The sequence below is a fragment of the Thermobia domestica genome, unplaced genomic scaffold, assembly GCF_964235325.1.
Source record: "Thermobia domestica unplaced genomic scaffold, izTheDome1.hap1.1 HAP1_SCAFFOLD_235, whole genome shotgun sequence".
NCBI lineage: Eukaryota > Metazoa > Arthropoda > Insecta > Zygentoma > Lepismatidae > Thermobia > Thermobia domestica.
The window spans coordinates 285703-310320 of NW_027655954.1; the positions used below are offsets into that span (position 1 = coordinate 285703).

The 24618-nt window shown below is 38.6% G+C and overlaps 1 protein-coding gene across 1 annotated transcript; it reads right to left on the bottom strand.

Moving 5' to 3' along the window:
• Nucleotides 1–7508: 7508 nt before the first annotated feature.
• Nucleotides 7509–17959, bottom strand: LOC145676595 (E3 SUMO-protein ligase ZBED1-like). Its single transcript, XM_081747428.1, has 2 exons — nucleotides 17661–17959; nucleotides 7509–9195 (listed from the first exon to the last, which is right to left on the bottom strand). Exons 1-2 carry the CDS (start codon nucleotides 17957–17959, stop codon nucleotides 7509–7511), a joined length of 1986 nt encoding a protein of 661 aa, XP_081603554.1.
• Between the last annotated feature and the right edge of the window lie 6659 nt (nucleotides 17960–24618).

Here is a 24618-nt window from a genome sequence, read left to right on the forward strand (position 1 = left end):
GACATGTATGACGTAGGAGGCAGGGAGGTTATAGGCATCAGTGACGCAAACATCTCCAACTTTTAGGTGACTAATCTTCTCGCAGTCCTGAAGTAAGTCTGGTCCAGCAGCCTGGTGGATCGCTCGGTCAACACCTCCACGTGGCTCCAATGACGTGTTCGTACTGTTCACTATACAGTCTCCGGAGAGCGAGGTAATACTTCCAAAATATAGGGCTATTTTCTTGTTGATCTCGTGGTTGGCTGAAAACTTTGGGCACATTCTATCTTTTAAGGTTGAGGTGGGGGAAGCCATGTCGTACCAAGTCGGTAGGTCCACCATAGAAACTATATTCCTGATAAACATACAATCAGGGACAGCATCATCTCTGTCTAAATTTGGTTCTTCAACTAAGAATTGGGCGAAATCTCCATTAACAGCTGGTAGCGCGGGATCCTTGGCACCTTCACCTAAGACAGTAGGAGAAGAGGCATCTAGCTTCTGAACATCCTTTTCAGCATCTTTTCCTGGTGGGTAATACTTTTTTAAACGGTCAACAGCGAAAGAATCAATCTTAATTTGCCCATGTCCTGTCCGAAACTTTACATAGTAACTGTTGTCATGTTTGCTTCCTTGAATTATACCTGGACCAAAGTATTTCCCTGAGAAAGCTTTGCAGTTACCTTTCTTAATGGTTGAATCAAAAATCCAAACCAGATCGCCTTTCTTAAAAGTTTGCTGTTTCTTCTTTTTGTTGTACGATTTAGCGGAAATCAAAAATCTTTTATACAAGTTATCACGGGCTCTTTCCCGTATATATCTTAAACGTTCTAATCGATCTTGGTTATCTGAAAATTGACACTGTGTGTCCAACATGGCAGAATGTAACAGTTTAGGAGAAAAACCATGGAGGCACTCAAATGGAGAAATCTGCATACTCAAATTACATGTGACGTTATAGGAAAAAACAATCTGTGGTAAAAGTTCAATCCAATTGGACTGGTTATCTTTGTCCAATGCAAGTTTCAGTTGCTGTTCAATATGTCTTATGGCGACTTCCACCTGACCTAAAGAATAGTGTCCTGCCACATCTGCAAAGTGTAATTGGATATCAAAGATATTACACAGTTCCTTGAAGACTTGACTCGTAAAAGCTGAGCCACGGTCGCATGCCAATTCAGAAAAAAGACCATATTTCAAAATAACTTGCTCGTACAAAAATTGAGACACAGAAGCAGCTGATGTATCGGGCAAAGAAGCAGCTATACAGAATCGAGTTCCCTCGTCGACACAAACAACCAAATAACTGTGTTTAAGGATGTTGTTGCTCGGGTATTTTCCGGAAAAATCTATATATATCCTATAGAAGGGTGGAACGCTGGGATGGGTCTGTAGATTTCCTAGAGGCTTGCCGCTCCTCTTCAGCACTTGACAAACAATACATTCCTTGCACTTCTGATAGACAAATTTCTTCATGTCCAAAAAGTATACAGACTTTAATAGCAAATTATACGTTTTGGAGAATCCAGCGTGGTTTGCTGCGAGTTTTTCAGCATGGCACTTCTCAAAAACTCGGTCTCTCAAGGACAGTGGCACAGCGACTAAATGAACTTTTCCAAGAGGTGTGGAATTGACTTTGTATAGGGTAGAGTTCCTCATGGTAAAGTGTGACGCTCTTCGCTCGAAAGCAGGATCCTTGTCAGGAGCATCCTCCAAGTAGGCGATAATCTTGCTAAAGTATTGATCTTCTCGTTGAGCTTTTCTGAGATCAATAGCGTCATTATCTTCAATGAAAAATATCCGGGGATCCGCCGCACTTGCGTCCTCATCGGTAATATCACGCTTGTGGTTAACAAAACGGCTGAAAGCATCAGCTTCTACATTGCTGGCTGCGGCGACGTGAGATATAGTAAAATGGTAAGCTTCCATTTCCGTCAGCCAACGAGCTAGTTTTCCAGTTAAGTTCTTGCTATTCTTTAAATATGTTATGGCTTTGGAGTCCGTGTGAAGGAAAAAATGTCTTCCCAAAACAAAATAGCGGAAAGAACGCAAGGCATATAGCAGAGCTAGGAGTTCTAGATGGTAAACAGACAGATTCTTCTCAGCAGGCCCCACTGCACGGGATGCGAATGCAATAGGCACCAGTTCAGATTCGGGATCGTCGGATACGGGTTGTTTTGCGACGGCAGCCAAACCTCGGATCGAAGCATCCGTGTATATATGCAAGTCACGTTCGGGTTTATAGGCCAATAAGGTGGGAGCTTCCAAGATGGCGGTCTTCAGCGCTTCAAAGGAATCCTGCTGGGATTTACCCCAGGTAAAATCAACATCCTTCTTCATCAACTTCTGAAGAGGATCCGCGATAATCGCAAAATCCTTGACATAACGCCGCAAAAAGGAGCAAACTCCAAGAAAACTCTTGACTTGTTTCTTCGTCCGTGGCCTCTTGTAATCTCTAATGGTGTCCAACATCTTATCGGAAACGGACATCCCAAAACTCCCAAGCTTGTGGCCAAGTACGACCAAAGAGTGGTGAGCGATTTTGGTCTTCTCGGGGGACAACTTTAAACCTCTGGAACGAAGTCGTTCAAACAGAATCTTGCATAAGTCGAGCATTTCAGCCACCCTACTGGAAACTACATAAAAGTCGTCCACATAATACATGATGTTTGATGTAGGAACTCCAGCAAGCGTTAATTTCACCAACCTATTCAACGCTGCGGCACTTGAAATGTGCCCCATCGGTAGGCAGTTGTATACATAGGATCCGAAGCCTGGAATTGAGAATCCTGTGCACTCCCTACTCTTCTTAGTAAGCTTAATTTGGAAGAATCCGGCTTTCATGTCGGAACTCGTGTAAAAAAGCTTTCCCGCCATGCGTCCTAAGATGTCCTCCATCGGTGGCGTCGGATAATTACAGGGCATCGATTGCAGGTTTAAAAATCTGAGGTCCGAAACGAATCTGAAGTCTCCAGAGCGTTTTCTGACCAAAATAATAGGGTGATTCCATGGGGAAGTCTCTGCCGAGATTACATTCTGACGTAGGAGAAGATCCAACTGTTTTTTGACGACATCTCGAAGGTGGTAAGGTACTGAATACGGAGCCTTGTTCACTGGGGTCTCATCAGATAGCTGGGGTTGGTCACATAAACGACTGGTGACTCACTATTTACCAGAACTCGTGGGATAAAAATTCCAAATAACTCTTCAATTCGCTGAGACGGGGACAACAACAACTTTTTTCCGGTAATATCAAGCGAATTTCGGAGACGGACCAAAGTTAGGGGTGTTCGATAAGGCTGAGGACCTATCGAACTTCGGGAGTGAAAACTTATCGAGTTGTCATCGGTTACTCGAAACCGTTCGAGTATTTGAAATTATCGAAGTTTCGAGTATTATCGAAGTTTCGGGTATTATCGAAATTTCGAGTATTATCGAAGTTTCGGGTATTATCGAAATTTCGAGTATTATCGAAATTTCGAGTATTATCGAAGTTTCGGGTATTATCGAAATTTCGAGTATTATCGAAGTTTCGGGTATTATCGAAATTTCGGGTATTATCGAAATTTCGAGTATTATCGAAATTTCGAGTATTATCGAAATTTCGAGTACTATCGAAGTTTCGGGTATTATCGAAATTTCGAGTATTATCGAAATTTCGAGTACTATCGAAGTTTCGGGTATTATCGAAAGTACGAATAATATCGAAGTTTCGGGTATTATCGAAAGTACGAATAATATCGAAGTTTCGGGTATTATCAAAAATAGTGATGGACAGTTCGGTTTCTTCACTTCTCCAATGATTCCTTCTTGCAACCAAACTAGTCAAACATCTTTTATCATCTGATAAGTTATTGCCAGGTTGTATTTGTGAGGAAAGAGGAAAGTGTGCAGAAAGGAATTGCTTTCCGACATATGCATACATACACATACACACACACACACACACGCGCGCGCGCGCACACAGGAAGTTCAATTTCTTCCTGAATTCTATCTTTTGGTTGTTATTTGCTGACCACTTATTGTATCATTGTTGCCAAACATACGGTCTTAAACGTAATAATAGAGTAATTTGTTCTTCGTACAATATAGTATACGGCCCAACACCTAAACCATATTATGTACGGTGTTGCTAAAATTTTGTAGGAAAATTTTATTTTTAAGCTAAATGTATTATCTTCTCTCATATTTTCTCTCTCTCAATGGCCACTAGTTCACACATTGCCGCAATCAGATATGATTACGCTTTGGGCGCACCCCCCCCCTTACGCCTATCAGTGAAATAAATGTTAATAAAATCAGGGGTGATTTCGGGAAGTTGCTCAGGAAGGATACTCCCTCACAAACATACCTCTGATCCTGTTCACCGTGGCTTACCAATATTTTTGGTACTTTCACCCTCCATGTATTCAAAATTGCCCGGGGTAGGATTACCATAATTTCTTGACTTTTTTTTTTTTTTTAAGAATGGTGTGTGTTTATTGAGAAGTTTAAAAAAAGTCTAATCTTAAGTTCCAAAAATGCTTATGCTTATTTTCTATATTTCAAAAATATTTTTATATTATTGTCTTAATTATTTTTCTGAGTAAAGTATTCTTCCGAAGGACACCTTATCCCTATTGATTTTTTCATAAATATCAGCACAAGACAGAATTGCAAGCCAACCACTTGACCAAACAAGCGAAATTTCCCGGTCTTCCGCTTTCCCTAAAATTTAGGACATTAGTTAATCCCAGACAATTTTCCGGGCACAGCCTTGAATTTCTGACGTATGGTAAGCCTACCCGGGAGAAAGCTTGAAATCATCACTGAGATTAATGATGAAAAACGGAAATAAATCTATTACCTCGACAGTGAATATGTACAGTGTATGTACTAAACAGTCGGTCTGTACATTATGATGAATCTACACACTAGTGGATCCAGAAGCGTCGTTTGTTGAAGGCAGATTGCTTCCTGGACGAATAATGTAGGCTTAAAATACGTAAGAGTTTTACATCAATCCAGAACAACGTGCTGCATTATTTTATACAGGGTGTTTCAAAACAACATCGACAACGTTTGGGAGGTGGTTCCTGACACCAAGATAAAACAAAAAGTATAGATAAACCTGAGTGTACAAATGCTTCCTTTTGGAGTTACAGGCTGCCGAAAACATGAATAAATAAACTTTAAAGGTCCATAGCTTCAATGCTATGGCACCTACCGTAATCAGGTCAAGAGTTTATTTAGGAACTAGTATGTGCTCTATCCAAATATCCAAGTTTCAGAATCGTATGGTACTTCCGCAACAATTTTTATAGGGTAGTTGGTGAGTACTTCTACTTATATGCCCATAGGCAAACTCCCTCTATAAAAGTTGTTGCATGAGTACCTTAGGATTCTGAAACATGTATTTTTGGATAGTGTACATATTAGTACCTAAGTGAAGTCTTGACACGACTACGGTGGGTCCCATTGTATTGGAGCTATGATCTTTTAAAATTCATTTTTTCATTTTTTCGGCAGCCTATAACTCCAAAATAAAGCACTTGTGCACCCAGGTTGATTTATATCTTTTGTCTTATCTTGGTGTCTTACCATGAGTCTTATCTCTCAAACGTTATTCGTGTTGTTTTGAAACACCCTGTATATAGATCTATTAAAAAGAAGTCTGGAGGACGAGGTTGCCCCCAGCCCTCCCCGTGGATGCGTCAGTGGGTCCGCATGCGATAGTTTCATATCATTCCAAAGTAAACTAACTCTTTAAGTTGTCTTCTGAATTGTTCGAGCCAGTGGCGTATGCAGAGTTTCACCAAGAGGTCTTCATGCAGTCAATTTTATTCTCTTATGACAAGCGTGATTTTTATATATAGCATAGTATAAGTTTACTATTCCATAATATCTTGATCAAGAGAGTTTAAACCTCAAATTTCTTGTGTACGCCACTGGTTCGATCCCAGGTATTAAAACTAATTAATGTAATAATGCACTTTTACTTTTATTTTATTGTGTACAATTTTAAAGCAAAACAAACATGTCAGGATACAGTTTATTTCCCACGTTTAGTCTCCGAGGCGAAGGAAGATGGTGATGGTGGTAATGAAAGAAATGTTGAAACGAAATGGATTTCTCATCGTTAAGTATTACTGCAGTACGTGATCATAGACATTTCAAAATGACGGGCAACAAGCTGTGGCAAGAAAGAAAATGCAAATACTGACGGAAGGGTGGGCCTAGCTTGTTTTTCACTAACATGTAGCAAGTATTTAGTGGAAAGAGATCTTTGGTAATCTAATGAAATTCAGTTTTCTGTTACCATCCCAGTATTCACCTGTAGTTAAAATTTAATTGGGTTGTGTAACTTTAAACTATCCTAAAACATATCAATAATTTGGTATAAAATCTAGCTACTTCACATAGCCTATATAATACCATGAGTCCAAAAAGAAAAGGGTTAAAATACATATACTACTGAAACATATTACATGTCAGATGCAAACATTACAGTAAAAAATTATAGTGATAGTAGGAATAGAAGTAACAGCAATAATAATAGTGAGGAAACATTAATAATAAAAATAGTCGTAACATCAAGATAATGAAACACTTTTATATTGTAGCGAACGTATATACAGTACATTCTTTTCATAGATCTACGAGCAACGGTGTTATGCATCAATTGATCAAGCGCCATTTTGTGATTTTCGAGATTTTTACTTCAGTGAGTCGGAGACAATGTAATTAATGTAAAAAAAAAAAAAAAAGGTTTGAAATCCTACTATGTGCTTAAACGTTCAGGAAAATTTATTCGACCAAGCGCCAAGCAATGGAAAAAGTGAAATGAAATCATTAAGTTTTACGTCCCACGGTTATGCTAAAGGAGACGGTGATGATGAGAGATGAGTGAAATGAAGAAAGTGGGAGAACCCCGAGAAAACCCACGAGCACGGTGTTTGTCCACCACAAAGTTCACTTAGCGGAGGCTAGGATCGAACCCGGGACCCCAAGCACCAGAGGTGAACGCTCTACCACTGAGCCCCCGCGCCCCCGCCAAGCAATGGATCGTAATGATAACTTGTTTCTGTTTCCTTCAATATCTCAGAACCGTGTTTTGGCGCTTGATCAATTGATGCATAACACCGTCCAATTATGCATTTACATCTCCAGCAAAACTTTTCTTTAAATCATTTTTTTAGTTTTTCTCCATTACAATAAATGACTGTGAATGACTTTTATTTATATTTCTTTACCTCTATTATGCAAAACAATAGCGAAAGCAATAATTATGTAAAAAGTAATGAAAAATTCCAAGAAAACTTTCTTTTTTACATTTCTTTAAAATGTCTTCCTCCATTGCAGTAAGTGGCTGCGAATGACTTTTATTTAAATTTCTTTACCTGTAAGTGTTTTATTACAATTCACAAAAGTAACAAAATGCTTTGAGATTTGTGCATTACCCATATTTAAATTATATAATATTAAATTATATAACATATATTTAAAATAAATAATACACTGTAATATGTATCTCTTATTCTTAACTGAGACTAAGGATGTTTTGGAACAACATGCTTGTTACTGGAAAGAAAAACTAACTGATTTACGTGTTCTGGTGACAAAGACATCCTATGATCTGAAACAACATTGCTTCCCATGCTAAACACTCTCTCTGATGGAACGCTTGTTGCTGGTATACAGAGGTACTTCCTCGCTAGTTTAGCAAGTCGAGGCAATTGCTTTTCATGCACCCTCCACCACTCTAAAGGATCTTCTTCAGCGTCAACCATGTTCATACACAAATACTTTGTTACTTCATTATCTTCTTCCATCTCTGTACTTGTCTTCTTTAAAAATGCTGCAAATCCTAATTTTCTCTTCTTCTGTTCAGGAGCAGGTTTCTCGACATTTTTAACAGTTACAGTGTTTATTTCCTTTTGTATTTCATCACGAATTACTGACAAATCACACATATTAAAATATAGGTCTTTGAAACGAGGGTCTAATAAGCAACACTTCAAAATAAGATTCTTTGTGTGTGTCTCCTCATACCTTTCTTTCAAGGGAGTTATTATCTTCTTTGTGATTTCTTCTTCAACTTCCGCTAGAGCTTGTTGTAGGTGTAGCTGTAATTCATCATTTTCTTCATAACCTTCAGTGAATACTGAAAAATGTTCATTGACTTCAGTTTCATCATCAACTCTACACTTTGTATCTTGAGTCACATTTTCTACAGAGGTCTGTGTTCCTGAATCATCAATTCCTTTCATATCTTCCTTCAACTGTTGATATAGAGGCCAAATCCCTGAAGCTGTGACATATTTTTCTGCCGACATAGCTTCACTCATGTTCTTTAGTGGATTGAATACTGAAAGGAGCATTTCAACCAAGCATGAGTACTTGTGATTAAGAATTAGATCGGCGTGTTTGGTTTGACTCAGGACATGATTAATCGCATCTTTTTGTTCCCTGTAAGCCTCCAACTGAGGGATGCAGGACCACCATCGTGTTGGGGTGGTTGAGGGAAGAGTACGTTCACGGATACCTAGTTCACCTTGTCTTTTCTTCAGTTCCCGTCGAAGACTAGTGCTAAAAGATAGAACACTTCTTATTTTGTTCAGCCGATCGAAAAGGAATTTCAAAGGAAATGATTTCATAGCTTTGGATGCTCCGATATTTAAGGTGTGTCCAAAGCAGCTTAATTGTGTAAGTCCAGCCAACGATATTGCTTTTACAATATTTGACCCATTATCTGTAGTTACACAACAAACCTTTTCAACATTGATACCCCAGGAGTCTAAACTAAATACTATGGCTTCCTTTAGGTTATTTGCAGTATGTTCAATATTAAGACTACAACACTCAAGACAGTAACTCTTAAGGTTCCAGTTTTGATCAATGAAATGGGCTGTTATTGATATGTAAGGATGTTGAGATGGGGAAGTCCAGCAATCCACCGTAAGCGATATAGCTTCAGATTTTGAAAGCTCTTCTCTGATAATTTCCTTTACAGAATTATAAAGCTGTGGAATTTTACTTTCCGCAAAACATTTCCTACCAGGAACTTCATAATTGGGTGCTAAAATAGACAGCATATGTTTAAATCCTGGTTTCTCGACAGCCATATATGGTTCCATATCTACAGCAAGGCAGTAAGCTATTGCGTGGGAGTATTTATCTGCAGTCTTTTTATCAACTTTCTTAAAAGACTCCAGAGAAAGTTGCTTGCTTGAGAGTCTGAAAAGATGTAAAACGATAAATAAATCTCTGATGAGCGAGGAGTTAAAAAATAAACAACTAGAATTGAAAAATAAAACAATTATACAAAATCATGTGTGCCACATGATTACCTTGTTGCAAAATCTCACTTAGGGATCTATTTGTGAAATGTTTTTTTAAAAAGCTGGAAAAGTCACAGACAAACAAGTTTAATAATTCAGGAACATAAATATAACACTTCGTTCTGTACTTAAAAAAAAAAAAAAAAAAAAAAAAAAAAAATTGAAAAATCTGAGACCAGTGATAACTGAATGATATTCATAACTAGCTACTGGCAACCCATTTCGCTGGGTTATATGCGGAAGTGGCAAAATATTCATGCGTTGAATCAAGTTTAGGTCGTCACTCTGAATTATATATTATGCACGGTGAGACACTTCGCGTCACCCAGAGCTACCCGCCTGTCAAACTTTGTACGAATCGAAGCACTTCGATCATTTCCTTTGGGATCTCATGGATGACCATTAGGGCCCGTGACGCCTTGGAATTATATGCCAATACTCTTGGAGTGACCTAGCCCAAAAATCGTTTCAATTGATTCTGCCCTTTTGGCATGGTACGCGAAAAGACACGCCCCTCTTCGCCAGGATAAGTAGCATAAATTGAAAAATCAACCAAAGCTGCCTTGTAGTACAGTGACCAGTGGCGAGGGAGACCCGGGTTGGATTTTCGTCGATCCCAAGAGAGTCCTCTATTGCGTGATTCAATACTGACGTTACACAGCTTTCGTTTCTTATTCCGTCATTGATCTTGAGACTGTACTTTGGTCAGTATATGATCAAGCTAAGCTTTTAGAATTAGCGAATATGAATAATCCTCCTTAGTTTAAATGCAGTTTAAACTTAAGCATGCTGAAGAAAATCAAAACGGCAGATTTTTCAAAGAATATTAAGAGCTGGGATAAACAAATTTAGACTCAAGTAGTATAAGCGACACATAAGGAGAGATAGTAGTGAGGTAGAAATAGCACATAATGTAAGGGTATCTGCCATATAAGCCATCGTAAGAGGAGTAGGCCTACTGCACACACTATAAATTTCTTCCATGAGAAGATTAGGAATCCGGCTGCAACTACGTAAAATGACTAAAAATCCACATTTCTTTTTAGTCTACAAATGTACTCAGAATATTTTATTTAATTGACGCCTGTCCACCAAGTACGTATAGATATACAATGTATATGAAAAAAGGCAATGAAAATAACTGAAATAGAAACGATTATTTCAACGCTTGCTGTTCACTTTTATGAGCATATTTGTTCCCTGATCCATTGAAAAGGGCAAAAGCCGGAGTGAACAGAGGCATAAGACAAACTGAGGGGCATGGAGCTGAAGGCACAGGGGAGGGCGTTATTCGCTAACACTATATAAATAAAAATAATATGTATACTATACAAATAGGTACCAATGTGTAGCACAAGTACCACAGAAATCAGAAAACGTTCACCCTGCTCCTGCATTTTTCGGTTTCATCTTTATGGTCACTTTAATTGTGTACTTTTTAACGATCAAGTTTTCCCCTTTCGGCGAAATCAAACTACTTCATTCACACTTTCGATTTTTGTTCTTAGTGTTGGATGAATGGATTTGAGTTTAGCATCCCTTTCAGAAACGTGGACTTACAGATTAACATTTGATTGAATCACATGAGCTCCCACTGGTAACAGGACTCGGGTCTCTCGCGTAAAAGCAGAATGCGATCGTATAAAACTGTAATAATTGTGGGAGCTCCATATTACTAGTGTCATGATAATTGTTCATATCATCGGTGCATGGTTCTCTTACATACAGTTGTGTAGTAATGACGTAAACTTTAATGGTGTTTATAAATTAATATTTCACTTACATGTTTACTGTATACATGAACACATTCTTTTAAAAGTGCTCTTCGTTTCTAATTTACTACATGGTGCTTACTCGTGCCTATGTGGAAGCGAACGCGCCTTTGGGGCGGGAGGCTTGGGTTAGATTCTCGATGGGAACTCATGTGGTTCGGGTCCGATGTTAAGCTATAATTCCATGTCACATTTAGCCTCACTGTAGAAACCAACGCTAAACTCAAATCAAATTTAAAATACCTCACCTTTCCTGTAATTTCCAACAATTGGCACCAGGATTCCATAATCTGCACCAAATGTAAAATGCACATTTGTCCACAACACTTTAAGGCCAAAGCTCCTGCTCTTCCGCTTAATTCCCCTCCCATGTGCTATTCACTTGCCCAAGTTTTCTTAGGGCCCGTACACTTTCCTATAGGTTATCAAACAATTATTTCTTGCAAGCATTCGTAGCGAAATGGAAATCCACTGATTGAATAGACCTATTTAAATTACAATATAAGTTTAAAATACATCAACGCTTTGCACTTCACACTTGCATTAGGATTACAGAATTATTTTGTGTCAGAAATCATGGTTGTGCCTTTACTGATAAGGTTTATTCGGTACAATTGTGTCAAGTGCGTAAACTGTGTACCAAATTGTGCTAGGTGGTCACTGCAAGCTAGTATTGCATCAATTTGCACCAAGGCAGGACAAAGCAAAAATGGCCGCGTAAGATTATATAAAGTTTAAGTGCTAGCTTGCTTTGCTTAGATAAAGTTTAAAACAGTGGTTCCCAACCTTGTTTACCTAGCATTCTTTTCTTAAACCTTGCATACTTAATGTCCACCTCCCTTCCTCCTAAAATCTAATACATGCTTTTTGTCTGACCCATCTGCGATCTCAGATTCAGTATTGAAATCTCAGATCTTCAATAATAATAATAATAATAATAATAATAATAATAATAATAATAATAATAATAATAACCATATGTTCATCTTCAGCTCCCTCGCTGGCATATGATTAACTTACACGTCCTTAGTCCGAGAGAACTGGATTCTATTTCTTGCGGAATCTGATGTGGTTCGGATTTCCCGTTAAGCAAAAGGTCCAGGTCTCGATATGATCTTCCTGTCGAAAAGGACGCTAAAATCGAATGCAATGCAACGCCATTTACACTATCTGCTACAATTGATATCCTTATGCGGACACGAAAAGTGTTAGCTAATAATGGAAATCTGCCACAAGATGATGGGCGGTTTTCGTACAATTGCACCGAGTATGGTTTATCTGTAAAGATATAGCAATGTTATTTGTCCCAAAATACTTTAAACAAAAACTACTTTCGATGCACATGAAGACAAACTGCAGCTTGTAATGTAAAGTTAATCCGAAAAACATATCGAAAGACAGTTTTTGTACCTCTATGGTAAACCTAAGATTAAGCACCTTCAAATGAACGGAACCAAAGTTTTGTATGTAAATTTGGAATAAAATAAGGTGCTACATTACAAAGCACAGAATCGCTGCAAAATCCAGTGTATTCGTTGTAAGCACCTTACCCTTAAGTACTAAGTTTTTTTCTTTTTTTTTTTATTATTATTCACATTAGTACTACGCAGTCTGCCAGGCTCCGAGCAGTAGATTGCGGTCAAACTAACGACGTAATGTTAATTTTCGCATACACACTAAATAACCAAGAAAGTAGAGGAAACGACAACCGGGAGAGGCAGACGAACGGGACGTTATGGCGAAAAGCGGAGTCTGAGAGAGACCGCGTAGCACTTACCGGTTAACTAGCATATGAACTAACAAAATGTTAAAATATTAGACAGTAATAAAATTCATATGTAGTGCTTGTTTTTCAAATTCCTACCTGGACAAAATTATTTAAGTATGATTTATTTGTAAGTCTTACAAGCAAACTGTCCAAATGGATGAATCGAGTTGCGAGATAAGACTTAGTGGGCCTGATAGAGGATGTAAAAACATGCATATGTGCAAAGTTATAGCGGATGAGCGCCATAAGAAACGAAGGGAGAGGGGTCAAAGTTTTTAGGAGAAGAGCTATGCTATGTTATTGAAATACATCAAATAAACTGTTGAACCGCAAAAGTAGTGAATAGAGATGCGCACGAGACAAGATTTGTGGCTGTCTCGTCTCGAAAATGTGCTGTAAAAGTGATGTCTCGATTCGAAAAATATATATTTGTCTATTGGAAGAGCCGTGTCTCGACTCGAATTTTATCAGAAAAATCCTGTCTCGACTCGTCTCGTGCGCATCCCTAGTAGTGAAAGTAGTGGTAGTTTCACATATTGGCAAAAGAAGAATGGGCAGAGTAGATCATGAACCTCCGCCGCCGTCTTGAAATCCGCCATTTTGAAATCTGTGATTTTTTTTTTTTTTTAAGAAATGAAATGGTAGTAATGTGATATATCAATTAGGGCCAGCATGTTCTCAAAAAGTCAATTATGAACTTTAGTGATTGTTGTTTGTACTTATTTGGAAGATTTAGGATCATATTTATAGTTACCTACGAAAATCTAGGTGACTGATACTCGTATGTAGAAAGTTTTTATTATCACGAAATACTTTTAAATTAAATATATCTACATGCCGAAAAACTAACTATGAAATTTGATATCCAAAGTGAAATTTAATAATAATAATAATAATAATAATAATAATAATAATAATAATAATAATAATAATAATAATAATAATAATAATAATTTGATTTTTGATTTTTAGTTTAACGTCCCTTTCAGCAGCGAGGCTATATGAGACGTGGACCTACTGATTAACGTGGAATCCGAACCACATGAGCTCCCGCCGGGAATCGAACCCGGGTCTCCCACGCCAAAGGCGCGTACGCTAACCGCTTAGCCACGAGGGAGCTAATAATAATAATAATAATAATAATAATGTAATAATATACTACTTAATATCAAATTTCACTGTTAGTTTTCTTGGCTTGTGAATATGTTTAACTTAAAGGTGTTTTCGTGATAATCCAAACTTTCAACATATGGGTATCAGTCTCCTAGATTTTCGTAAATAACTAGACCCTATAAAGATCCTAAATCTGATCCTAAATCTTCCAATAAGTACATATAAAATCACTAAATTTCATAATTGACTTTTTGAGAATATGCTGGACCTAATGGATATATCACATAACTATTTTTCCATTTCAAAAAATATCACAGATTTCAAAATGGCGGATTTCAAGGTGGCGGCGGAGGTTCGTGATCTACTCTGGCATTTCTTCTTTTGCCAATATGTGAAACTACCACCGTTTGCATTGTCTATCTTTCACTATTTTCACAATTAAACTGTTTATTTGATGTATTTCAATAACATAGCATAGCCCTTCTCCCACCAATTTTAGCCCCCTCCGTTTCATATGGCGCTCAGCCGCTATAACTTTGCACATATGCATGTTTTTACATCCTCTATCAGTCGCACCATGTCTCACTCCGCAACTCGATTCATCCACTTGGACCCTTTACTTGTTACAAAGTGAACATAAATCAAGAATTATAATACAACGTATTTAACATTTAAAGGTTTTACTAATCCCCTCTCTCTCACACACACAAACACACACATAAAAGCATAGAAAGAAACGAATCAAATAAGCATATTAGCAGATTGACCTTGATACTTCGTTACGTCATCGGTATTTGTATGATTACGTGTTGTTTGCCATGGTGTAGTTTGCCACGACTCGATTTTGGTGTTGTTTGCCACGGTATTGTTCTCTTTGGTTTATCTTATATCATAATCGTGAAGATTTATACAAAATCGACTCATAAGCTGAAGGTTGCCAGGTGACTATATCATAACAATCAAATCTATTAAATTTATAAACAGAATACTTACAATACAAACGGTCCCAAACACGTTATTGGCTTACTAGTTCTATTCCGTAACCATAGTTTTGAGTATTCATTAAACATAGCTCTCCAAATGGATTTTGGTAGTTTTTTTTTTTTTTTTTAAGTTTATTCTCAAAATGTAAATTATATCTGAATTTTCCATTTTTGACTTTGACCGTAAGCCAGTTTAGTGGATTTATATTTTTGGTCGTTTAACATTAGACAGCACTCGATTGCTTATTAATTTATGTTTTAACCCTTTTAGAATTTCCAGTTTTTAAGATACACTTTAGATTTTCACTCAAACAGATACAGCTTCCTTACTATTTATGGTAGGATCATGGTTCATAAACGCGTTTTTTAAATAAAAAAGAATAGAGTATCCTTTCCAACGCAACGGTACCACTCGCTTATCCGTATTATACACCAGAAATGGGGAAATCGGGAGATTTTTTTTTAAATTCAAAATTTTTGAACCCCTCTGGCCCGGGCATGGGTTTACGTAGAGATCTTATTTTTTTTAAAATGACATAGTTATGTACACAAAACATTTGCAAAATTTCAATTTTGTATCTTGAAACCTAAGGACGGAAGAAGTTTTTGAAAGTCTAAAGATGACTAATTTTTTATACATACACATTTTAAAAATAAAATCACTGCGTCATTACTATTTGACCTAGAGTCATGATTTAAATGCCATTTTCTTCAGTATAATCTCTTTCCAACGGTACAACTCACATGTCCGTATCATACACCTGAACGGGAAAAACCGGATTTTTTTCTGAAAAATCAGCCCCTCGGATTAGTTGCGCCCCTCGGGCTCTGGCCCGGGCTCACGTAGGGATCTCGAAAAAATTGAGAAATACTCAAAGGTGCGCACAATCCGTACGCAAAGTTTGAATCTATTATCTTGAAAACTAAAGGCTTGAAATTTTTTTGAATGTTACCCTAAGAAACATCACGCCCTTCCACCCCTGGCGCTACCAAGTAGACCACCCGGTTCCAAAACGTATCTGAGGTGTTCTTTGTTCCATCCTTGACTTGAAGAATAAAAAAAAGCTGGCTTAACATGTATTCTTACAAGAAGAACATTGTGTAACAGGAGATTATATTAAGAAATCCGTTAAAAGAGAAAATACAATTATAAGGCTATCAATTTACTAAGCTATTGTGATATTAATGATGTTTTGTGTTCATTTATTTGGAGCTTAATGTTCTCTTTCAGCAGCGAGTCTAATGAGACCTCTCTCATTCCAAAGACGAGAACATTTACCACTTGTCCCAAGGAATCAAAAACAAAAGTGCCTGGCAACCTTTCCTTTCACTCCAAGTATGTGTGTATCTCCACAATAATCAGATAAGATCGGAATGCAAAGACTGGCAAAATCGTGGCAAACAACACAAAAATCGAGTCGCGGCAAACAAGACCCCACCATTTGTATACGTCATAATTCAATTTGGCCATTAAGAGTGCTACTTGAGCCATGATTGGATGAAACTTTTGGAATCGGCAAAAATGCACCCGAGTTCGACTCTCGGTAGGAGCTTCCGTCCAGTTTAGGATCTGTGCATAATCCTTACATCGTTAGAGCATCAGTAAGTCCTAATCTGTCTTCTGAGTATCAGAGATATATCGAATAACATTTTATAATATCCTTCCTTGTTGATTTCAATAAAGGAAGAATGTTGGAGATTCTGCCGTATTTCTTTCAACAGCCTTAGCCTCCATGCCCATCCATGGCTAAAGTAGGTGGCCGAAGCAAGATGATAGGGGTAGATGGGAAAAGTATTGACAGCTTCTAATTCTTTTCAGAATGTAAAACGCAAAATTTTAATTTGTACAGGGTGAGGCAAAAGTCGGGATACACCCCTATAAAAGTCGAACGGCGTGAGGAATCATAATGACGTTTGGTATAGGGTGTCTATAGGTGGGGGCGCAACTTATAGGAGCTATGGCGACAGTGGCAACCATCTTGAAATCCGTCATGTTGGATTTGAGTTACGTTTTTTTTTAAACACGAATGGGGTCATGCTGATATAATTTTACACTGCCTTTTTCTGAGGAATACACCTGTGCAATCCGCTCTGCGATATCTTTATTTGTGTGGGAGTTATGACCTGTTAAAATTTAAAATTGCAAGGAGGTGTTCAATTTTCTTTATCATTGCAGGTGATGTACAATGACACTTACAAAGGAGGAACGCATTGAAATCGTGTTAATGAGTGGTAGACGAAATGGCAGAGTGTTGCTGCTGACTTCAATGCCCTGCATCCCGAAAGATATGACATTTTACATATGATAATTTCCAAGTTACTGGACAAATTTCGTGTAACAGATTCTGTGGCTGGTAAGCCACGCAATGGATGTCCAAGAACAACCACCGACGAGGAAACTGCAACAGCATTGTGGCATCGGTTGTAAAAAGATACAAATAAATATATTGCAAAACGGATTGCACAGGTGTATTCTTCAGAAATAGGCAATGTAAAATGATGCAACAGGACCTCCTTTCCATTTGAAAAATGTAACCCAAATCCAAGATGGTGGATTTCAAGATGACGGACGCTGTCGCCATAGCTTCTATAAGTTGCGCCCCCATCTATAGACACCCCATACCAAACGACATTATGATTCCTCACACCGTTCGACTTTTATACCTAGGTAGAGGTGTATCCAGACTTTTGCCTCACCCTGTATATTAATTTCTTCAATTCTTACCTGTTTGAAGCTGAAGAGGAAGGACGTGTTTCGATATCTTGATTAGCTGTTCCATCTGTAGATAATACTTCAATTTCGTGTGGATCATCTACACTTCTCTCACGTTTCTCAGTTTCAGATTGATTTTTAAATTCATAATAGTTCAGTGGATGCTTTGTTTTCAGATGGTTGATCATACCAGAAGTATTTCCAGATTTTGAAGAAATGAGAGCTTTACAGTTACCAATATTGCACTTAACTTTGTCTTTCTCATCGCACGTATTGTAATAATGCCACACAAATGATCTTTTCGCTGACATTTTCACTATACAGTAAATTAAACACACTTTCCAGCACCTTTTCTGCTTGAATTAGCCTTGTATAACCTTGTTTCCCACAGAAAAATCTGATTACAACTGAAGTCCGTGTAATCGCAATCGGTTTGAAAGACTTTGATGGCTTTTTGTTTCGGAAAAAAGAAACAGTGATAAGTATTGTACGCAGGACACGACAGGAGAGATCATATTTCTTTCAACAACTGCAAAGCAAATAACTGCACGGCCGTCTTTCTTTGAATATATGTTTGCAACGTAACACTAAACAGCTGAAAGAACTCTTGAGGTAATAATGTTTTTCTTTTTTTCCTTAAGAAGTGATCGGAAGTTATTTTAATTTGATATGGAAATTGAATCAGAGCCACATGAAATGTAAGTCAGAGCATGTATGTTTTTCTCCCCTTTTCCCTTCGTTTCTTTTGTCTCTCCCTGATTCGATCCCCGGCCAAATAAGGTTGTGGTGGACAACATCGTGTCCGTGGGTTTTCTTGGTGTACTCCCGTTCCCTCCCACATTCTCATTCCATCAATTATTCCATCATCATTCAGTTGCCTTAATCATCCTTCTCCCTTAGCCTACAGGGCATAACGTGAGATATTGAACTAGAAGATTTCACTTCATTTCATTTTCCTTTAGTCTCTGTTCTGTTATATGTAAAGTTCTCCCTTGTGCGTAGCACCATGCCATGAGGGCATATAGGGAGTGCGGAGTTAATTCTCCAAACTTTACTGATCTCAGTCATAGATGAATGTGCTGTTATCAGCATCACGCTTCGGAGGCACCCCCCCTCCAAGGTACACATTGAATCTGAAGTTGCTAATTAATGCCCCAGAGCCGCTCGGCATAGTATGTACAAAATCAAATGTCGTATGGTAACCAAGAGCAACATATACTTGACATATGTGTTTAGACCAATCTCCTTTAAAATCGGACAATTCATTTGAAACTTATCGCAGCTTTCACACGGCTACGCTCAAAGTAAGAACAAATACTAGAATTTGGAAAAAAAAATCCCCTTGTCGTATGGCAACCAAAACAATAAGTGTCTGGCGAAAGCAAACGAAAACATTTTAAAGTAAGTTCAATCAAAATCGGACAATCCGTTCGAAAGTTATCGTTGGATGTCACATACAGACAGGACGACCTATAATAGGGAGCTTCGCGCCTACATTCTCAAGGTGTATTTCACTGATACTCGAAGTTTATATATTACACGAAATTTTGACAATCTCAAATACTCGAAGGGCTTCGAGTGCCGGATAATAAATTATCAAAGCGGAAGTTCGATAAGTTTTCAGTCTTATCAAATTTCCTTACCTCTACCTATATCAGTAGCTCCTCGAAATCAGATGTAAACTTCATTTTCTGATTGCCCTGTTATTGCCGCAATCGGCAAAGTGACTGTTAGTAGACTAATGGTGTCCTGGATTCCAATCCCGTTCGGGTATTGTATGTTTTCTCTTCTTCTCTCTCTTTTCTGACAGACTGCTTAAGCCTTGTACAGATCTGTGGGTAAAAACTTTCTTTCACTTCATTTCTAATTAGACAACTTTTAAAATGAACACCCTGCATATATGTAGTACATATTATGCACAACTATGATAACCTCAGATACATTGTTTCTTCCGAACACACCGATAATCCCAATTTTTTAAAAATATACAAGCGACTTGACAAGTGCGATATCATTGAGATATTTCTGTATTTGCTGCTTTCAAACAATTTGAGAGTCTCGAACTTGTCGAATGTTTCTTACATTTCGAGTGCCTCAAACATTTCGAGAGTCTCGAACTTTTCGGGAGTCTCGAACATTTCGAGAGTCTCAAACATTTCGGGAGTCTCGAACATTTCGGGAGTCTCGAACATTTCGGGAGTCTCGAACATTTCGAGAGTCTCGAACATTTCGAGAGTCTCGAACATTTCGAGAGTCTCAAACATTTCGAGAGTCTCGAAAGTTCGATAATTCGATAAAATTAAAATTCTTTATCGATGAAACGGTTTTGAAATTTTATCGAATTGTTATCGATTACTCGATTATCGGAACAGCCCTAACCAAAGTATGTGACCGCGGTGGCAACACAGTATTTTCAAAAACTCGAAAGACAGGAGTGGAACAGTTAGCAACTTTACTTGTAAGGACTTTGGATAAATGCACCTCTAAATTTCGCCTCGGCAATGAACGAGACGGTAAACGACCAAAGTAAGAAAGAGTAAAGGTATTTCTATCGTAATCAATTAAGGCTCTATGAATATTCAAAAAGTCAGCTCCAAGCAAGGGACCATAGTCAAAGTGTGGAATAACTCGAAACACATGAGAGAAACGTCTCCCATTAATATCAAACTGGAGAATCGCCAGCTCAGAAACCTGTATAAACTTGCCAGTAACACCTCGTAAACGAGTATTGATGCGATATCTCCTAGCACTTTCTGGTACTAAATTGGAACCGACGCAACTGACCTGGCTGCCAGTGTCGAGCATAAATTCAGTCTGGACTCCTCCCATAATAACACTGATATGAGGCAACTCATTCTGGGTGAAAAGAGGGACCGTAATTCGGAGAGAATGGGTAGCAGTGGTCCAATTTGCTACCCTAGCAGTTAGTTTAAAGTCGCCCTGCAATATCTAGCGATATGATTAGGGCCTTTGCATCGAAAACAGATAATAGGTCCCTTTTTTGAGGAGTCTTTGTTTTGGGACAACCCTGTATTTGATTCGGACCGGTTAGGATCGGTTTGGGGCACATGAAAACTATTGGCACCATTATCATTGTTTTGTTGCCTGTTATTACGTGGAAAGTTTCGTCTATTGTTATTTCTTCTATTGCGTGAGCCATTGTCATTGTTTTTGTTTTTACTGCCATCAGAAAAAGCGGATATTTGCAATGTTAACTTAGATAATTGTTGCTGTAATTCAAGCAAACGGCCATTGACGTCATTACTCTGCTGCGTTTGCTCTCGTGGCGAGTCAGCAGCTCTAACAGCTGTTTCCTGTCTATATGCTGCGTCAGCAGCTGTTACATAAGGAAGGCTGTCTGCCGGCTTATTGCTGACCAAGGCAGACTGCAAAAGCACTGAGTTCTTTTTAATGAACTGATCTAATTCCTTCCTCTTTGTCAGCAATCGTGCTTTTTCCTCTAATATTAACTCATCGACGAGTGCAGCGAGATTTTCATATTCTTTTTTAATAACAGCACGAAAATATTCAGGTTGAAGACCTTCGATAATGTACTGTATTTGTGCTTTTTCTGAGGCTGTAGGATCTGATCTAAGAATGAGATCCTGTTTTGAGTAAACGTAATCCATCACGCTCTCATCCGTACCTTGCTCTCGAGCCCTCATCTGCGCAACAGTAAAATGGGGAAGCGCATGATCTTTAAAGGTTTGACGGATTCGTTCTTTAAACTGGTCATAATTCCACTGCGCAAATTCGGGTTTCGATTCAATTGCTGAATACCAATTTTCAGCACCTCCTTTCAGTAATGATCCTAAAATTAACTTCTTACGGGCTCCTGTCCAGCCGTTGACTTCGGCCACAGTTTCGTATTTCCTCAAAAATCTGTCCACATCCTCCCCGAAACGAGCATAAAACGGCTCAGGTCTAATAATCGAATTCATATATTGAACGGGACCTTCGCCTCCTGCATTATTCGCTGCAGATGCCATATCTGATACTTTAGGACTTAAAGAAATGGAAGAGGACCCAGAAATCTCGGAGAAGGTATCGGATAAACGTAACTGCCGACGTAAATTATACAAATATTGGCGCGTAACCTTAGCGGACTTAGGGGAAAAACACGCGGCAGGCTCAAAATATACAGTATCGCTGTGGTCTAAGATTTCTTCTGTAGGCACACCTAACTCCTCATGTAAGTAACGCAACATAGACAAAAATCTCTAAAAATTTGGGCACACAACTACACATCACATTAATACTATAACTCAATAATTAACTTAAAAATAATAAAATAATACCGAGAATACGCTAATAGACACAAAAAAATGAGAAACGCACTATACTTCGGAGAGAGTTAGGAAAAAAAAATCTCGCCAGGACCCAAGTGTCATGCAAAAAATAAGAGGAAACATAGGTGAGCTATTTTCCAATTGAGGAGAACCTCTCGGACTCTAGCGCCACTACGCCCCTAAACGAGGAAGTCGGATCGGTCAGAAGTTCCATCTGATCGCAATGACCTCCGTGTGCGGACTCGACCAAAAGGCCTCGACGCTAAAGTAGTACTTTTTGCTCGAAAGTAAGACGCACACCAAAAGAGCATTCACAATAGGGTGAAACCCTCCTCGTACAGTGCTACGCCCTTAGCAAGGTTCTGCTCGGGGTACGTCCATACCTCCGCAATAAACCTCGCACAGACTCGGCAAAAATGCCTCACTGCAAAAGTAGTGAAATGCGAAAGACCCAATAGACAAGAGAGCTTATTGGCCTCCCACTCTGGTGAAACCATCCGTCTGTTGCGGAGATACGCCCAATAACTGGTCTCGATTGGGGTGCGTGTGCTACACTCCCGCAAGAAAACCAGTCTAGACTCGGCACTGAAATGCCTGCTCCAACAACAGCTATTGGCCAGAAAAGAAAACAAGAAAAACATGCACTACTAGAAGATTGACCTAAAAACATGCAGAGATAGAACTGACAGGGTAAAAACAATTCTCCACCAAGTAGGACACTAGCAGGGATAAAAAGAAAGAGTAAAAAGCCACATCTCCACCATATAAAGGGTGTGTGGGGGAGGAAAAATGAAAGGAAACTCCACCTACACACAAGCCGTCAGAAGAACTAAAGTGGGGAATTTAGCTCAGTTCACAGGCACTGGATTCGGACGGCTGTCCTTTAAAGTAAAAGATCATTGGGATATTAGAGTTAATAACGAAGAAATTCTATGAAAGAAGAGAGACAGGGCTAGGGTTAGGATTATCGGTTAGGGTAGGTGTACCTTCATGACGTCCGGGCGTGCGTTGGTCCCTCTCTGGTCTCCTGGTATCTTGCTATGGATCTGGTCCTGGACTATTGGCGGGATATCGCGGGCATCCGCCAGTTCGTAGGAGAAGTCCGAGATTAGCTTCCACTCCGCACCGTTACTCCCGGCTTCAAATCTATATCGCTACTCCTCGAGACGGAAGTAACCGGGGCTATTTAAGGAGGGCCCCCAGGCTCGGTGACTATTCTGGTTGATATCGAAAGCGAGTCCCAGACGTCATAGGAGGTGTGGTTTTAGGTGTTGGGAGGAGACAGGAAGGTGTCTCTCGTAACTTTATTACAATAAATACATAACATTCATAAATTGCTGATGTAGCAAAACAACAACCAGTTGACTGTTGACAGTTCAGGACGCAAGCACTCTACACAGAAACTCCACAAAACACAAATAAAATTAATAGAAACCTGTCACCAACGTCATTGTCTGCATAACTCAATGCATTATTAATAACAGTCTTTGTGAATTCAAGCAAAGACACATTGATTCCTTTACACAAGCGATTACTTCCGGTTCAGTACAATCCCAAAGTTGGTAGTGGAGGGTGGACGGCCAATTTGCCGTCAGCGCGAGCGAAAACGTGATTTTTTTTCGCATTTATATAAAAATGTAAGTAAAGGTTTCATTATTTTTCATTCGCTGTTTCATTTTTAACTGCCCTAACATCAAAAATAATGCAAGAAGACCATATCTGCACGAGTTAGCATTAGAACTAATAAATGAAAACCTGAAAGCTCGTTCTAAAATCTCAACTTTGAAAAAAAAAAAAAATGCTGCTGTTCTTGGCACAATACAGAAAGCAAACTACCGACTATGAACCAGTCCAACCAATTTTTTAAAGAGGTATTTGCTACCTCTGAGGATCGAGAAAAAACAACAGAACTCGCCTTGAATGTAAACATTGTGGTAAAAACGTCTGCAAAAAGCACTGAGCCATTACTATTACTTATAATACATGTCAACAATCTCACAACGAGGACAGTGACATGGACGTTGAGTAGCTTAGGACCCGCCTTGAATGTACAGATTGTGAAAAAGCATGTGCAAAAAACACGCAATCATTACTACTACTTACAATAAATACCAGCAATCTCACAACTAGGACAGTGACTTGGATGTTGATTAGCTTAGATTCTATTTCGTGTTTTGTTCACTGTGTATTCATTTATATTTAGCCGTGTTGTAATTTAATTTAAATGCATATTTTTGGTCAACAATGATTTGTTTTAATTTACTAAACCTAATTACTCCAAAACATGCACATTGTATCATGCACAATGCTGAAAAATGTGAAAAATCGATGACGGCCAAATTGTCGTCGGCGCGAGCGGAAACGTGAATTGGCAGTACGCGAGCGGATGAAGGTTAAAATACAATAATGCTGCAACATATAAGTTAGCTCAGTCGTTAGTGGTTATGTGTATATGAATCAGGGTTCAAATACTGGCCACAATATTAAACATTTTGCATGAGCAATTCCACACCTGCGTCTCTGAATGCATTCATTTTCTTACACTACGCTGGAAACCAAAGTGTCTTTGCATTTCTTGTAACTTTGGAAAAATAAAGGTGGCCGGAGCAATCGCTTGTCTACTTATGTCCGGCTATGGTCAAAAGTGTGGGGCAAATTTTAAAATTTTCGATCCTAATGCG

Excerpts from the sequence above, each read along its gene's own strand:
- LOC145676595 (XM_081747428.1), bottom strand. The coding sequence starts at position 17,959 with ATGTCAGCGAAAAGATCATTTGTGTGGCATTATTACAATACGTGCGAT. Across the intron at positions 9,196-17,660 it reads TCCTCTTCAGCTTCAAACAG|ACTCTCAAGCAAGCAACTTT; the intron begins GTAAGAATTGAA and ends ACATCTTTTCAG.